The sequence below is a fragment of the Arvicola amphibius genome, chromosome 12 (genome assembly GCF_903992535.2).
Source record: "Arvicola amphibius chromosome 12, mArvAmp1.2, whole genome shotgun sequence".
NCBI lineage: Eukaryota > Metazoa > Chordata > Mammalia > Rodentia > Cricetidae > Arvicola > Arvicola amphibius.
In genome coordinates, this window is record NC_052058.2 from 10,199,233 (window position 1) to 10,216,465 (window position 17,233).

Consider the following 17,233-nt stretch of genomic DNA (forward strand, 5'->3'; position numbering starts at 1 on the left):
CAGAGGACTCCTGAGATAAACTTGCTTGAGTTCGAGACAGAGGAGCCCACCTTGATCCTAGAGTCCACTGTCGTCAAGTACAAACAGCATGTGATGATTTCCCGATAGACTTTGTATTTCAGTACAATGTCTCAGTATTAGTTTACAGTTAAACATATAATGAATCTAAGGTGTCTCTGGCAGCACGCACATATTTCCCAATGTGTGATTTCACAACAGCTCTGGTTTTTGAACACACAACACCCACACTTGCTGTACACACCATCAGTTCACACAGAGCCAGAAATGCAGCCTGAAACACTGCAGCTCAGAGTGGAGACTTCCGTATGTTACAAATTAGGGTGTTTTACTGTACACATGAGGTTTTTTTCTCTTGTAGAAATGTGGTTTATCTATGGGAAATAAAGACTTGGACATGTTTCCTACCCCCTTGTCTCAGCACACGTGCATATAGGTGTATCTTTGAATAGCCTGGGTAAGAGTGTGTATTTGTTACTCTTCTCGTTGCTATGACTGACAGATGCTTGACAGGAAGCCACATGAAAGAGAAGGGTATGTTCTGGCTCACAGTTTAAGGGAATACAGTCCATCATAGTGGGAAGGCATACTGGCAAGAGCATGAGGCAGCGGTCATAATTGCATCCAGAGTCCGGAAGCAGAGCAATGGATGCTATTGTCAACTCACTTCCTGCTTTATATTCAGTTCAGATGGATTTTCCCACCCTTATTAATCACATTCAGATAGTTCCTCAAAGGTATGCCAAGAGGCTTCTCTCCTAGATCCTGTCAAATTAACCCCAGGACTGCATAAACCACGTTTGGTGAGACACTCCTGTGGTCTCAGCATTCAGGAGGTGGAGGCAAGGGGATCAAAAGTTTAAGATCGTTTTTTACCCCACATAGTTTGATACCAGTTTAGTATACAAAAAAAAAAAGAGAGAGAGAGAAAGAAAAGAAAAAGAAGCAAGGTCAAGAGGAACAACCACATTTGTGAGAATATTTGTCATGGTAATAAAAATGCTGCCCTTCTAATGAGGTAATAATAGACTGTGTCACTCAACCTAAAATGGTAACAGCCTTTACAGGAGCAGTGTTTGTGAAGTACCTGCTGTGGGAACTCCTCAGCCAATAGCCTTTAAGATACCGGCCCACTTTGGGCGTGGTCTCATGTATTGTAAGTGCAGACGAAAAGCAGAAAGCATGCGTGGCCTTTTTTCCTGCTGGGTTAGGTTCTAGTTTCCAGTGAACTTTAGAGGACTGTGGATTGCTACCCTTACTGTGAGTCTATCCCCAAATAAATAAACCTTTGTTATACTCCATTTCGGGCTGTTGTGGAACTCTTTGATATTTTCCAGATACCCAGCAATCTATCTACCTATTGATTTTGAAAATCAAAATACAGACTTAAAAATGTGTAGGAAAATGTATTTTAAATGTTGTACCCACTGTTAAGGAACCTTAAGTCAGGAAGCAATGATAAACAGTGTGTTAACGTTTTAAAATTGTGTAGTATGTGTACTTTGATTGAAGGTGAACTGTTAGTGAACATTTGTAGTCTTTTAAGTGTCCTTTATAATAATCGAAGTGACCATGAGCTCTCCTGCTTTTTCCTAGCATACATCTGTGGATGGATATACTGAAGCACATGTCCAGCCTACCAAGTCAAGTAGCAGACAGAACATTCCCCGGTGTAGAAACTCCATTACGTCAGCAACAGATGAACAGCCTCACATCGGAAATTACCGCTTACAGAAAACAATAGGGAAGGGAAATTTTGCCAAAGTGAAATTGGCAAGACATGTTCTAACAGGTAGAGAGGTAAGTTTTCAGGCCTTTTGAATTTACCTTGATCCAGAGTCTTGTCACAAGCTTTCTCAGAGTTGGTGTTGGGGAATGAATGGCCCCTATGCCCTGGTGCACACTGGGATATGTGCACATAGAGCATTGCAGACAAGTGGGTTTCAAGGCAGAGCTCCTGACCTTTAGCGCTAAGGAAAGACTCCCCGCTGCTGCATTGCATCTCTGACAGACCAGGTGTGCTGCAGACTAGCTGAAGCTTGTCTGCCGTGAGAACACTCCTGGTCACTGCTGCTGCCCTGCATTTGTAAGGAGGCTGGAATAAGTTCCTGTGAATTACTACCTAGGCTAAGGTAGATGTAGATGTGTAGAAAATCGCTCACTAATTTTTATCTGTTTGGAGATGACAACAAGCTAATATTACTATTATAGAGGCTAAAGACAAGTCAATCATCTGTGTCTAAGGTGGATAGACTGTGTGAGCATCCACATAGAAGCAAAAGGTGCATAGTTAAGAGTGAAACAGAAATGTTTTCTTTACAGGGTTTTATTCTTAAATGACATCTCTCAAATGGAGTTTAATAATTTTCTCTTTTAGGTAGCTGTGAAAATAATAGACAAAACTCAGCTAAACCCTACCAGTCTACAAAAGGTATTTAATTAACTTAATAAGTAATGTAAATTTTTGTTAATACGTAATTCTGTAAAGTCAAGCATGAAATGTCTTGTTAGGTAAAATACCATTTTTTTGCCAGTATATGATGAAAAGACAGGATCTAAGATGGGATGACTATGGCTGATTATAAAGAGGTTTCAAATGTACCTAATGCACGTTGAACATCATGTACTCAAAATACTTTGAGAGAAGTGTTTGGGACTTTATCAAATCTTGTATTTGAAACTATTTGCATAGACTTTAGCAAGATGTGTATATCATATGAATTGCCCTTTAATGACAGGATTAGATTCTATATCTAATATTGTGGAATATTTTATTTATTTATATGTGTGTGCAATGTATATGTGGGTTGCACATACCTGTGTGTGAGTATAGAGCCCTTCTGGGATGTCAGATTCCTCTGTGTTGGAGTTAGAACTGTTTGCAGGATGTTGTGTGTTTGTGTGTGTGCGCATGCCTATGTGGGGTGTGTGTGTGTGTGTGTGCACGTGTGCGCATGCATGTGTGTGTGCACGCGTGCACACGTTGAGAACCAGGCTCTGACCATCATGATTGCTCTGTTAACAAGTGCTGCTAACTTCTGAGCCGTCGCTCCAGTCCTAAGTATGTAGAATTACTCTTAAGTCAAAGCCTAGTTCTGAGTAATAGTTTCCGTAAGTGTGTCTTCTTTCATTCCTTCGTTTGACTCTTCTTTCCTGCAAATTCATCTTAGACATTAAGTTACAGTAAACAGAGATCCATCAAAGGATGGAAAGACAGCAGGAATGGGGAGGAGAAAGCAATTAGATGGGGATCATTTAGTAGCAAAGCTGTTTACTTCATTAAGTACTTCAGTGGGAAGCCTTCTCAGATACAAACCTTCAGTATTTTAAAGACGAAGCAGCTGTTTCAGTGCGTGAGCTGTATAATACCCCCTGTGATTTCAGTGGCCTGTAATACGATCAGATTTATAAACGTAAAAGTCACATGAGTGACTTTGGAGTCCTAAGAGAATCTTACAAGAAATTCTTAGTTTGCTCTGTTTACCAACATTTCCGTGACTCTAGTGAACCAGAGCCCTCTTCCCACTGGCCTCAGGGCCAAGTAGCTCTGCATTTTTACGCATTTCTCCATAGAGATCTGTCTCTGTACTTTCATGGGCTCCTTTGACAACCAGTAAAACTCCAGATCACTGACATGTCTGCGTAGTAAGGATTCGTGTCTGCTGTGCTCTTCTCCTGGGAATGTGAGTTAGCGCAGTGCTGATGTGATGTCGTCCTGGGGACCGTCTCTTCTCATAACTCCAGCACCCATCCTACCTGGATGCAGCTGTGCCACTGATAGAAGGCTCCCTTCTGGGCTGATGAACCTAAGGACACTCGTGCTGTTCTGGGCTGAAGCCGCTGTGACATGGAAGTGTAACTTAGCCCTGTGCCAAGGACCCTAAAGCACACCAGTTGTGACATGGAAGTGTAACTTAGCCCTGTGCCAAGGACCCTAAAGCACCAGTTGCTACACTGCCTGCCTCCCACCCATATTTTGTGCTTTTCCCGGATCTCTCTGATAAGTGGAGTGATGTCAAGTGACATTTGAAACTTCTGACAGGATACCCAGTAATGTGACACCCCATTTGATCTTTCCCAGTTTTATCAAGTCTTGAATCGTTTCTTTTTATCTATTTGATTGCTTTTTCTTGATTGTTCTTTAGGGGATTTGTTGATTTCTTCCAATTTTTGGTTTGCCTTTTCCTCCATTTCTTTGAGGGAATTTTTCATTTCCTCTTTAAGGACCTCAAACATTCTCCTGAAGTTATTTTTAGGTCATTTTCTTCTGCTTCATCTATATTTGGATGTTCAAGGCTTGCTGTTGTAGGGCCACTAGTTTTTGCTGGTGTCATATTGTTCTTTGTGGTGTTGAGTGTGTTCTTACCTTGTCTACCCTTCTTTTCCTCTGACTGGTGTAGTTGGGGCTGTGTCTCTGGTGATCAGTCTTCCAGGTTCGAGTGGATCCAATGCTCAGATGGTTACTCCTGGTGGTGCAGTCAGGGCCACAGTTTCAGTCACCCCAGAGTTTACTCTGTGTTCTCTGAAGACTCTCAGTGCTCCTGGGGGTCCCTCTGCAATCCCTGAGGTCGTTCAGCCTTGCTCCCAATGAGGTAGCTGCCTTTGGCTTGCTCCATCAGAGGTCACTGGCTCAGTGCTGCTCCCTTGGAGGTTGCTGATTCACACTTGGTCCCACAGAGGTCTCTGGCTCGGGCCTGCTTGGCTGAGGTCATTAGTTCAGGCCTGCTCTGGTAGAGGTTGCTGGTTCAGGACTGTTCCTACAAATGTCCCTGGCTTGGGCCTGGTCCTGCAAAAGTCTTTGGCTCTAGCCTGCTCCCTCAGCGGTCGCTCCCTTGTATCCATTTTATTTTTTTAATTGTACTATTTTATTTTATGGGTATGCATTTTTTGCCTGTATGTTATGTCTGTGCACCACATGCATGGAGTTTCCACAGAGTCCAGAAGAGGGCACTGGATCCTCTGGATCTGGAGTAACAGAGGGGCCATGTGGATGCCAGGAGTCTTTTAAAAGAGCAGCCAGTGCTTTCAACCATGAGCCATCTCTTTAGCCCCCTATTTTCATTGTATTTTTAATTTTATTACATATCACAAAACTGACTGTGTCAGAGTGATTTTCTAACTGGAAAAAATCTAAAGAAGAAAAAAGGACAACACAAGAGTCGGGCATGGCAGCACATGCCTGAAATCCCAGCTGCTAATGGGGCAAAGGCAGAAAGGAGGCTCATGAGTTTGATCCCAGCCTAGGCAATCCATGCATGGGCTGAGTATTTGCTCATTTAGTCTTGCTACATGTGTATAGCCTGAAGAAAATGTGTTGTCCAATTCTGATTTGGGTCAATGAAACCAGAATAATGAGAGTGTTAGGGTTTTGGTTTTTGTCTTTGGTTTTTGTTATTTGTTGTTGTTGTTTAGTTTTTCGAGACAGGGTTTCTCTGTGTAACAGTCCTGGCTGTCCTGTAACTTGCTCTACAGGCCAGGCTGGCCTCGAACGCACAGAGAACCACCTGCCTCTGACTCCCAAATGCTGGGATTAAAGGCGTGCAACACTACACAGCCAGAGAGCGTTGGTTTGTTTTTTTTTTTTTTTTTTTTTTTGTGAAGTGGGCTGTAGACTGCAAAAGCTCTTTTTTAATCAGAATGATGGGCTATCTTTATGTCTCTCCCTCTCTCCTCCCATCCCCTACTCCCTCTTCTTCGTTTTGGCATTCTGCAAGAGTGACGCTGCCACGTCAGCTAGTGAGATGACCCCTGGTGCGGATTTGCTCACCACTCTGTTCTCCATGAAGCTAGCAATCAGCAGCACGCCCTCACCTCGATTTGGCTTTGGAGAAAATACTGAAAATAAGGATGATCATGAAGTGATAAGTGAGGCTTGTATCTGTCACACACAGTATGAAGATTGGTAGGAAGCGTGTTTCACATTCAAGTGTGATGGATTTTGAGGGGAAAGGTGTAGTAATGAGCTGCGGGCAGGCCTGCTTTTCGTCCCGCTAGGCTCCTGGCCGCCTGGCTAGCTTATGCCCTGAAATAACACACAAATTGTGTTCATTTAAACACTGCCTGGCCCATTAGTTTCAGCCTCTTACTCACATCTTGATTAACCCATATCTAATAATCTGTGTAGCACCACAAAGTGGTGCCTTACTGGGAAGATTCTAGCGTATGTCCATCTTGGGCCGGAGCTTCATCGCGTCTGTCCCAGAGAGCAGAGGCATGGCACATTGGGCGCCATTCTGTAGTAATGCGGGAGCTGGGCAGGATGAAAAGCAGACCTGCCCACGCTCTCATCACTACAGAAAGGTGTCCAGGTGTTTTAGAAAGTGATACCAGCAAAATTACTGCATCTACCCCAAGTGTAAGCTGTGCATTCACAGTTAAGACAGACTTCCTGAAGCCAAACTGTGTTTCAGGTAGCATGCCCTTGTAGATGTCATGGAAGTGTGCAATGACATATTTTGGCATATTTAACAGTATGCATGCTGCATCCAAATATAAAAATATTTCCAGAGCAAATATGTCTAATGATGTATATTGAGAATCTGATTATTCATGTCCCTCAGATTAAGATGTCAGTCTCTCAAACAGGCATAATGGTGCACACCTTTAATCCCAGACTCAGAATGTAGAGGCAAGCGGATCTCTGAGTTCAAGGTTTGCCTGATATACATAGTGGGCTGCAGGATGGGCAGAGAGACTCTGTCTTAAGAAAACCAAAACAAGAAAATAAATTTGGGAAGTTTTGTTTGTTTTGTTTTTCTAAGACAGGGTTTCTCTGTGTAAACTTGGCTGTCCTGGAACTCGTTCTATAAATCAGGCTGGTCTTGGACTCAGAGATCCAGCTGCCTCTGCCTCCTGAGAGGTGGGGTTAAAGGTGTGTACACCACCACCTAGCAGAATAAAATAAATTTTTAAAATAAAGGACTCCAGTCATTGCATGTTTGAATGTCTGAGTGTGATAAGCTCAGACAGCTAGAATTTGTCTGGCAGCCGTCCACAGTCTTCCGGGAGAAATTGCTACAGAAGACTAGCTTTGGCCCTGCATGTCTCTAGGGTTGTCTGGAATATCACCTGATGCTTATTCTCTCCCCTGGTGATCTGTGATTAGGAATTTCCATTTAGTAGAAATAAGTAGAATATAGTGAAGAAGAAAGGCAGCAATTAGAAGTGAAACTGTCTCACAGTTCAAACTAAATGTCAGTGAGCCACATACACATGCTCTCTAATTAATTCTTGATTCAAGAAATAGTTATTCAAAGATTGTGTTTCTCTGTATGTTTTCTTCTGTCCTTTCAGCTTCTCCCTTCCTGTTTCCTTTTAGTGAGGTCATTGTCCTGGTTGTTAAATAAGAATCTCTGCAAGGCTTAACTATAGGACTTCTTTCTCTGTACTCTCTTCTTAGGCTGACCAACGGTAGCCGGGTATAAATCTTTACCTGTTGGTGAACTGGGAGTTTATCTCTTCACCTCAGACTACTCTTAGATATCATTCTAACCTTCCCTCCAAGACACCCAGCCGCAGAGTTGAACTCATGACCTTGCCATACCTACCCAATGCCCCACTCACCTCGTCATCCTGTGACCTCTTGTGAACAGCAACTTGCCCCTAAAATCATGTAAGCTACAAACCTCAAAAGCACCCTGACTCCTCCTTTGTCTTCATGCTCACCTGAGAGTGGCTGCCCTTCCTCTTCGTGACCTGAATGTGTTCTGTTCTGTCCTGCGTGTCTTTCTGCAGGCATGTACTTAATATGCTGGTCTGTGCTTACACTTTTAGGAGTTCCATTTCTGCTAGCCTAAAACTTAGACTCATTAACACGTGACTGAGGGCCCTACCTTCCTCTCTACCTTAAGGACCATCGGCTCGCACAGCTCCTCCCCTCCTCATGCCCCATTCCTCCAGCTTCAGTTTCCACCAGGTCTTCTTCACGCTCTTTATTCTAGCTACCTGGCTTTTGCAGATTTTCATCCCTTCCTCTGCCTGACACTAACTCCCTCCCTCACTTCCTCCTTAGATGTTTCTCACGTTCTCAGAGAGATCTTTCCCATTGTCCATGACAGTTTTGAATCCCCTTTGTACTAGGGTCAGGCATTCAGAATTAAGTTATTTGGTTTGGGGGCAGTAGTTTGTATGCCAGCATTTTGTGAACCCTAAAACTTCTGATTTCTGGGCCTTGAGTAACTGTGGACAATGTGTCGGCTTTTGCTGTGGAAGAATTCTCTTAGGGAAGCAGAAGAGGCTAGGAATACTGGCACCATCTGTAAACTTTAGCTTGGCTGTTTCAAAGGCTAGAGCCCATTTAGTTACTGGGAGAGTCTTTCGCCCTTCCACATGTGACTAATTAGGTCTGCTGCTTCCTTCCCACCCAAAGGCCTGCTAAGATCTTGAGGGACTTGCCTTCCCCATGCCTCCAGCTAGGTCCCCTTTTCCATCCCATGGGCCTGCCCAGCGTCTTGGGTCTTTCCTTCCTTATGTCCCCAAGTAGACTCTGCTGGATAGGTCGTACTTTCCTCCCGGACCTCTGCCCTGCTCATAATCCAGGCTCTGCTTCTTCTCGCCCGTAAGTAAGCAGTCCGTCTCCTTTGCAAACTGGCTTCTCTGAGCTGCTGGATAGCCTCTGCCTACAAGTACTAGGCTAGCCTGAGCTATAGAGAGAGATGTAGGCTACTGTGGACTACATGAGACCCTTCCCTAAACAACCAAAGCAAAGCAGAAAATAAGCTAACAGAAGTTAACTTAAATTTTATACTGCTACTAGTAGTTTTATAAAATATCTGACTAAATTGATGTCCCAGTAAGATATCTGAAGGCTAAAAAAGGAGATCATAATGATTCCATAAATGATAAAGCTGAGCATTCAATCAGCAGGGCTCTGTTAACATATGCACAGCAATTATAATCTCTCAGTGAGTTAGGCTTCCACTGAGTCTAGGAACCAAACCTGCAGGGAGACCCACACTTGAGTTCACTAATTGGCCAAAAATGCTGCCAACGATGCAGACACGGTGGCAAAGAAGGTTCCCTGTCCACTTAAACCCACGTCAGAATGAAGTACTTGAAAAGCTAAGAAGGCTGCACCAAAAGACAGCAGATGTACACAGCCCCTCCTCCCAGGCCCTGCTCCCTGTAACTGAAGTAAGCCTGGCAAAGCAAGTTACCTGGGACTGCAGAGTCATCCTGTCTTTGAGACAAGCAAGCCATGGAGAGGTTCTCTGACATGAGGAGGCCACAGGCAGCACAGCAGGAGCCAGACACAAGGCTTTTCATAGAATTAGGATGCCAGATGACGAGGCCATGTCCAGTCCACTAGTTTAAATACAGTAAACTTTTTCCCACCACACATACAAAAGAATAATAGGCAGAAGAAATGGAAGAGATTGGAAGGAACAGAAATTAGTTGAGAAAAGAAAAAATTCTCCTAACTGAGGCGAGTACTGATTGACACCATGAAGCTTGCCTAGTCCTGACCTCAGGCCTAACCAGGAAGGACTGAGCAGAGCAGTTATCCTTCCACAAAACTGAAGGTCGTTTAGTGACTTCAGCTACCTGGAGCAAAGCCAGGAACCTAGACGGAAGCAATAAGGGCCCTGAACAATTAGAGTAGCTGTCTGTATCTACAAAGTAAAGCACCTCCTTTATAGGTAGCCAAGGTTTCCTTTAGTTCTCTTAACACCATTGTAACAAATATTGACTTTATCATCCAGTTCACAGCAGACCTGAAGGGACCTAGCATACTCCAAGTGCTCTGGCTTATTCATGGGTGCTGCAAACAGCACAGTGTCATGGCTTGAAAACGATCAAAAGAAAAGTAGAAATCAGAAACTCGCATAGTGTAGACCTGGAATCCTTGTGAACACGCTGCTTTCCTTACTTGTCTTCAGACAAATGATGCGTGGAGAAGGGATGGTGTTAGCGAAAACTGTCCATCAGGGTGACGGTAACTGCAATCTAAAGGCTCTGCTCCTCTTGCCACCTTCCTATGAAAGGCAAGCACTGATAAGATTGACGTCTTGCTGGTGAGACGCCCTTTGTTAAAAGATGCCCAGGTCACTGGCTCTCCTTCCTGCTCCCTCTGACTCAAAGGGTTTCTACAGAAGACTCTGCCGTTAACGTCTACCTCCCTCATTCTCTATTCTCTCTCTCCTGAGCCCACCTAGGAAACAAAGAGGTGTAAGTAGTACTGAGAACAGTTTTAGATCTTTCTGCTATCATGTGTTCATTTGACCATAATTATACAGATTCAGGGTAGACTGTTAGTCTGTTAGGGACGCCATCATAACAGCATGCCATGGAATAGGTGGCTTAAACAACAGAATGTTTTACCACTGTTCTGAAGGCTAAAAGTCTAAGAAGAAGGCATTTTCAGGGTTGGTTTCTTCTGAGGCTCTTTCCTTGGCATGCAGATAGCTGTCTTCTCAGTATCCATGCATAGCAAGTTCTACACCCCAGCTCGTCATTGGTTAAGTCTTCATTCTGTAAGGATACTGATCATATTGGCTTCTTATAACCTGAGCTCTCTTCTTAAGAGTCTCTTCTCCAAAACAGTCATGCTGGGAGCCAAGAACACGCTCTAGCTCATATCAGATAATGGACCATATGCATTGGCATATGTTTCTTTGGGTGGAGGTATGGTTGCTGGTACAGGATTCTGGCAGTTCATTTTTCATAATTAACACACAGTACAAAACATCACACGACTCTTAGCAGCAACTGCTTCCTTGTGTGATCGCTGTCATTTTAACTTTGGTGGTTTGAATAAGAATGGTCTTCATAGGCTCATATATTTGAATGCCTAGTCACCAGGGAACCCTTTTAAAGAATTAGAAGGACTAGGAGCTGTGACTCTGTTGGAGGAAATGTGTCACTGGGGATGGGCTTTAAGGTTTCAAAAGCCCATACTGTGCCCAATCTCTCTCCCTGTGGCCTGAGACCAGAATGTAGAACTCTTAGCTCCTTCTCCAGCACCATGTCTGCCTGTGTGCTGCCCTGCTGCTCACCATGGTGATAATGAACTAAGCCTCTGAACTGTAAGCAAGTCTCCCTACCAATCAGATGCCTTCTTTTATAAGGGTTACCTTGGTCATGGTGTCTCTTCACAGCAATAGGACAGTGACTAAGACATTAGCCAACATGCTTCCAGCCTCTACACACTTCCATGTAATCGCTGTATATTATTGTTTTAATTTTTTAAAAATTACTTTCTGATCAGGACATTGGCTCTACTTGTAAATATCTTCTGTGCATCATCTCCAGGTGGAGTGGGAGTGTCCCTTAAAGTACTATTTTTTGTTAAATGTCTTAGGTTTTACAGATTAATCTGTTTTGATAGAACAGCTACATTCCAAGTTCCAACCAGAGACTAAAAACTCATGAACCCAAATTGTTATGCCAAAGCTCAGCTTTTATTTATTTTTATTTTTATTTTTTTATTGATTTTATTGAGCTTTACATTTTTCTCTGCTCCTCTCCCTGCCCCTCCCCTCCCTTCTATCCTCTCCCAAGGTCCCCATGCTCCCAGTTTAGTCAGGAGATCTTGTCTTTTTCTGCTCCCCATTTCAATTAGATCCATGTATGTCTCTCTTAGAGTCGTCATTGTTGTCTAGGTTCTCTGAGATTGTGATTTATAGGCTGGCTTTCTTTGCTTTATGTTTTAAAACCACTTATGAGTGAGTATATATGATACTTGTCTTTCTGGGTCTGGGTTACCTCACTTAATATAATGTTTTCTAGCTCCATCCATTTGCCTACAAATTTCAAGATGTTATTTTTTCTGCTGTGTAGTACTCCATTTTGTAAATGTACCACATTTTCCTTATCCATTCTTCAATCGGGGCATTTAGGTTGTTTGGCTGTGACAATGCTGCTATGAACATAGTTGAGCACATGTCCTTGTAGCACGATTGAGCATCCTTTGGATATATACCCCAAAGTGGTATTGCTGAGTCTTGAGGAAGGTTGTTTCCTAATTTTCTGAGAAATCGCCATACTGATATCCAAAGGGGTTGTACCAGCTTACACTCCCACCAGCAATGCAGGAGTGTTCCCTTTTCCCCATAACCTCTCCAGCACAAGTTGTCATCAGTGTTTTTGATCTTGGCCATTCTTACAGGTGTAAAATGGAATCTCAGAGTTGTTTAGATTTGCATTTCTCTGATGACTAAGGATGTTGAACATTTCCTTAAGTGTCTTTCAGCCATTTTAGATTCCTCTGTTGAGAGTTCTCTGTTTAGGTCTGTATTCCATTTTTTATTGGATTATTTGTTCTTTTGATGACCAATGTCTTGAGTTCTTTGTATATTTTGGAGATCAGACCTCTGTCTGATGTGGGGTTGGCGAAGATCTTGTAGGCTGTCATTTTGCCTTGTTGACCATGTCCTTTGCAAAGCTCGGCTTTTTAAAAAGCAAAAACAGCTAAATAAAAACTCATTGGGGACTGTCTTGAAGGGCACACAGCTCATCTGTTCCCTTAGATAAGTTGTTTTCAGAGATGGAGACATCAGGGCTGCAAGGTGGCTGAGAGGATAGCACCTGCTGACCTTACAGAGCAAGAGCATTTGGTTCCCAGCACCACCTTAAGTAGATGCCACAAGCATCTGTAACTCCAGCTTCAAAGAGCCAGATACCTTCTTCTGGCTGCCCTGGGGACCTGCCCACACATGCTTGCACATAGAAACATATTCAGACACATCAAATCAAATAAAATAAATCATTTTTTAAGAAAATATATGTAGACATTAATCTGCTTCCATCACTTTTACTTAACATTTTAGCCAGTTTACTTCTAAGAAAAAAATGACTTGGCAGTGATTTTATTAAAAGTAATTAATGTTCCCTGTGTGGCAGTGTTGCCCTGTTTTGTAACTTGGCAAGAATGAAGAGGAGATAAAATCAAGGAGCCAGGGATCCTGCTTATGCCATGGCTCTTGGACCAGTCCTTCAGAACCCAGGCAGGGCCTGTGCCAGTTAGGGCAGGGTAGCAACTACCCTTGGTGTAGGAAGACAGTGCTTGCTGGAAGCGTAGGTTAAAGAGAGGAACAACTTTGAAATGATACAGAATTTATGATGAGCAGTGGCGCACGCCTTTAATCCCAGCAGAGGCAGAGGGAGGTGGATCTCTGAGTTCAAGGTCAGCCTGGTCTACAGAGTGAGTTCCAGAACAGCCAGGACTTATACAGTGCTTGTCTCAAAAAAAAAGGAAAGAAGGAAGGAAGGAAGGAAGGAAGGAAGGAAGGAAGGAAGGAAGGAAGGAAGGAAGGAAGGAAGGAAGGAAGGAAAGAAAACATAGAATTTAAGGTTTAAACTAAATGCATAAATTGCATTCTTGGTCCAATGTAGGATGAATATTTTTTCTGTAACTTAACTTTTCTGGTTAGAACTATACTTTATCTACATGAATCACATTCATAAAGTCAGAATAGATTTGCTACTATTTCTAGTTGTGTTCTATTTCATGAAAGGAGATTGTAATAACAACCAGGAAACAATCTGCCATTAAAATCCTATAGCTGATTTTAATCATCTGCACCTACTTAACCCACACCTTGCAGTTTCATTAGCAACTTACATCTGGTATTTTCAAATTACCCACGTTATTTTATTACAAATAAATGACTCATCGGTTTATGTAAAATGTAATTGTGTTGGACAGATTCCAAGGCCCTCTCCTGCAGTGCCTGCCTCTCAATATCCACTTCTATGATGATGGACAAGACCTAAGACTTTTCAGACAGTAGCATTCCAGGAGGCAAAGAGATCCTGGTCCCATGATCATGTTGTTTGGCATGAACTGTCACACTAGCGGGTACTCTGAAGACAGTGAGTGCTGACTTGAAAAACATGAAACTTAAGATTTTACTTTAATAAGTTTACTGTGTGCCCTTCAGTAACAAAAAGGTGAGAGAAAGTAGATTCCATTCAGAAAGCTTGTTGTGGTGCTGATGGTGATGGGACCTGGCAGTTCCAGGAAGCAGAGGAATGCTGGACACCGAGGGAAGTCCAGCTGGAAGCAGGAGTGAGATGGGCTGTCCTGAGAGGTGGCCTTCCTTGCGCACACACGCTGAAGGCCTTGGGAGATGTCTGTGATGTGTGCTGCTGTGTGGGCTTGGGTTCCTGTGTGACAACTGAGTGAAGTTACTTAGCCCTGCGCTTGGGGTAAAACCATTGTTCTGAATGAGTTAAGAGCCAGCAGCCGACTGGTGATACTTGAAGCATAATAAAGCGCTCTGGAAGAGCACATCGAGTGCCAGGAGGAGGGGCTAAGAGCGCAAGACCCAGGAAGAGGGCTTGGCAGAAAACTGAGCAGCCAGAGAGACAGGAGCTGTGGGATCTTAAGTGTGTTGAAGATCACAGAGAGGTCTGACTTCAAAAGCATACTTCAGTCGGGCAAGGCAGTCTTGAACGTAGAAAACTTGCCTTTTAGCCTAATTACTTACTTGTAATTTTTAATTATTAAATGTTAAGTTTATATTACAGACTTCTTAAGATGAGCTGAATGAAAGGGTGTGTGTGTGCACACGTATTCGTGTATGTACACATACACACACAACACCAAGCCTTACATACTTCCTTGACCTTGCGTAGAAATTATTCAAGATATCTAGGGAAAGCTTTTATGTAGCATCTAAACATAAGTACGTTTTTTAGTTAGAATCTATTTTTTAAATAATTTATTCACTTTTATTTCATTTGCAATGGTATTTTGCCTGCATGTATGTGTGTGAGGTATCAGATCTTACGTTACAGACAGTTGTGAACTGCCATGTGGGTGCTGGGAATTGAACCCTGGGTCCTCTGGAAGAACAGAAGTCAGTGCACTTAACTTCTGAGCCATCTCTCCAGCCCTGGAATGTATTTTTATTGTATTTCGTTTTGTTAATATGTGATGTGACCACAAACTTAACATTTACAGCCAAGTGTGGTGGCACATGCCTTCAATCCCAGCATTTGAGAGGATCTCTGTGAGTTCAAGGCCAATCTGGTCCAGGACAGTGAGACCCTGTCTCCAAAAAAAAAAAAAAAAAAAAAAAGTAACATTTACCATTTTGCTGTTGGGTGTCACGTCACCAACTGTCATTACATTGTTGTCCATCTCCAGAGCAATTTACAAATCCCTTAACTGAAGCTCTGTGCCCATCGCAGTCTACCCACAGCCATTCTGTTGGCCCTGGGGGCAGCACTGCTCAGTGTATGCTCATGAACTGAGCTGTCTGTTGTGAGTCGGAGTCATCAGTAGTTGGTCTTTTGTAACTAGTTTGTTTCCTTTGCTGTAATCCGCTCAAGGCTCATCTATGTTGTGTGATGGATTTTCCGTCTGTGTTACCACATTTTGTTTATCCACTCATCTGAGCCCTCACTTTCAGTTCCCTCAGATGTAGTCTATAGATTATTTGGTGATTCTTTTTAACTTCTTTTGGGAATATTGTTTCCCACGGGACTGTATCATTTTCCATGGTGTCTTCTCATCTGGCACAGCCATTAGCAGTGCCACAGGGTCCCTCTCCATCTAATGCTGTCTTCAGGTTTGCTCTGTCTTGTCCTGGTCTGTACGACATCGGTCATCCTAATGAGCGTCAGGCATCCTCACTGTAGATTTTATTCCCCTCGTGACTAATTATGCTGAGTATCTTTTCATGCTCTCTTAGGCTGTTAATAGATCATTAGAGAAATATTGCTTGTAGTTACACTGATTTTAGATTTTATTCTAACAAAACATGTCTTCACAGATTTTTTTTAATGTTGCCAATTCTTGGTTCTCCTATTTTCTTGAACAAATTCTTGATTTTGTTTTTGGCTCTAACATTTATGCAGCCAATATAAAGAAGAAGATACCGAGTCATGCTCTTTTTTATATTTCATGATTTTTAAAAGCATTTTATTTATTCATATGTGTATGCATGTGTGCCATGGTGTGTATGTGGAAGTCAGAGGACAGTCTGTAGGAGTGTGTTCTCCCTTCTACCATGTGGGTACTGAATACTAACCTCTGTCGTCAAGATTGACAGCAAGCACTATACAGCACCCTCTGTAGCCATGCCACTGCTTGACAAATCAGACTTTTGAAAATTGGTCCAGATAGATTTTTAAAGTTAAGGGGCAAGAAAATTTTAACATTCATATTTTTTTTATATTTAACATGTTTAATAGTCCTCCTTTGGGGGCTAGAGAGATGGCTCAGTGATTAAGAGCACTGGCTGCTCTTCCAGAGAATTTGGGTTCCCAGCGCCCACATAGGGTTTACAACCGTCTGTAACTCTAGCTCCAGAGGATCTCATGCCCTTTTATGGCCTTCATAGGCACTGTACAATGTGGTGCACATGCATGCATGCAGGCAAAACATATAAAATAAAAATAAATAAATCTTTTTTTTAAGACAAGGTTTCTCTATAGCTCTGGCTGTCCTGGAACTTGCTCTGTAGACCAGGCTAGCCTTGAACCTAAACATAAATGAATCTTTAAAAAGTCCTCCTCTTCATCTTCATCTTCATCCTTTCCCATACCTCAAGATAGACTCACTATGTAGCCAGGCGTATCTTGAACTCATTGTCTTCTTGCCTGAACCTTTAAGTTCTTGGATTATGGGCATGTGCACTGTGCCTGGCTATTTTATTATCACTTAATACTACTCTACAAGTCTACTCGAAAGTGCTTCTAAATCTTTCACAAAGTGCTGGGTCAGCTGAAGGAGATAATGTTAAGGAATAAGACCCCCACCCAAGGAAGCTTGTTTCTGGTGAGTAGCCCTCATGGAGCATCTCCAGTGTCACTTCCGTAGTCTTTCCTCTGCTTCTGGACATTCAGAGTTTTTGAAGAAAATGTTTCATTTTGTATAACTTCATATACCAGAGACAGACCACTCCAGTTCGTCTCCTCGGAGTTCTGTGAGAAGCCAGGTCTCCATGAAATGAGTACAGAGGGCTAAGTCACATGGCTCACTATACCAGGGTGGAACTGAGAAGAAGGTCTGCGCTTAGGTTCTCTGCCAGAGCCGGCAGTCTTGTAAGCAAGGAAATGTTTTAAAATGGAATTGCAGGTGACTTCTGCTTGAGGTTTTCTGTTCTTTAAACAGCAATATGTCTTGTCTTAACAGTTGTTTCGGGAAGTACGAATAATGAAGATCCTGAACCATCCTAACATAGGTATGAAACCATTAGTGCATGACAAAGCGTTTCCCTTCACGGACGGGCATCTGTGTACGACTTTACTGTTGTGCTCCATAAGA

At 42.8% G+C, this 17,233-nt stretch overlaps 2 protein-coding genes across 3 annotated transcripts in view; both read left to right on the forward strand.

Annotated features, from left to right (window-relative positions):
- LOC119827368 (serine/threonine-protein kinase MARK1-like) overlaps window positions 1-2,461 on the forward strand; it is a 50,538-nt gene extending 48,077 nt beyond the window's left edge. Inside the window, exons 2-3 of the mRNA XM_038349016.1 lie at window positions 1,615-1,818; window positions 2,396-2,461. Coding sequence (XP_038204944.1) covers window positions 1,615-1,818; window positions 2,396-2,461 — 270 coding nt within the window. The remainder of the gene's footprint in view (window positions 1-1,614; window positions 1,819-2,395) is intronic.
- LOC119827367 (serine/threonine-protein kinase MARK1) overlaps window positions 1,790-17,233 on the forward strand; it is a 54,746-nt gene continuing 39,302 nt past the window's right edge. Inside the window, exons 1-3 of one of the 2 annotated variants that reach the window (XM_038349014.1) lie at window positions 1,790-1,818; window positions 2,396-2,449; window positions 17,102-17,150. In XM_038349014.1, the coding sequence (XP_038204942.1) occupies window positions 17,123-17,150 (28 nt within the window). In that variant the 5' untranslated portion in view covers window positions 1,790-1,818; window positions 2,396-2,449; window positions 17,102-17,122. The remainder of the gene's footprint in view (window positions 1,819-2,395; window positions 2,450-17,101; window positions 17,151-17,233) is intronic. The other variant, XM_038349015.1, reaches the window with a different exon arrangement.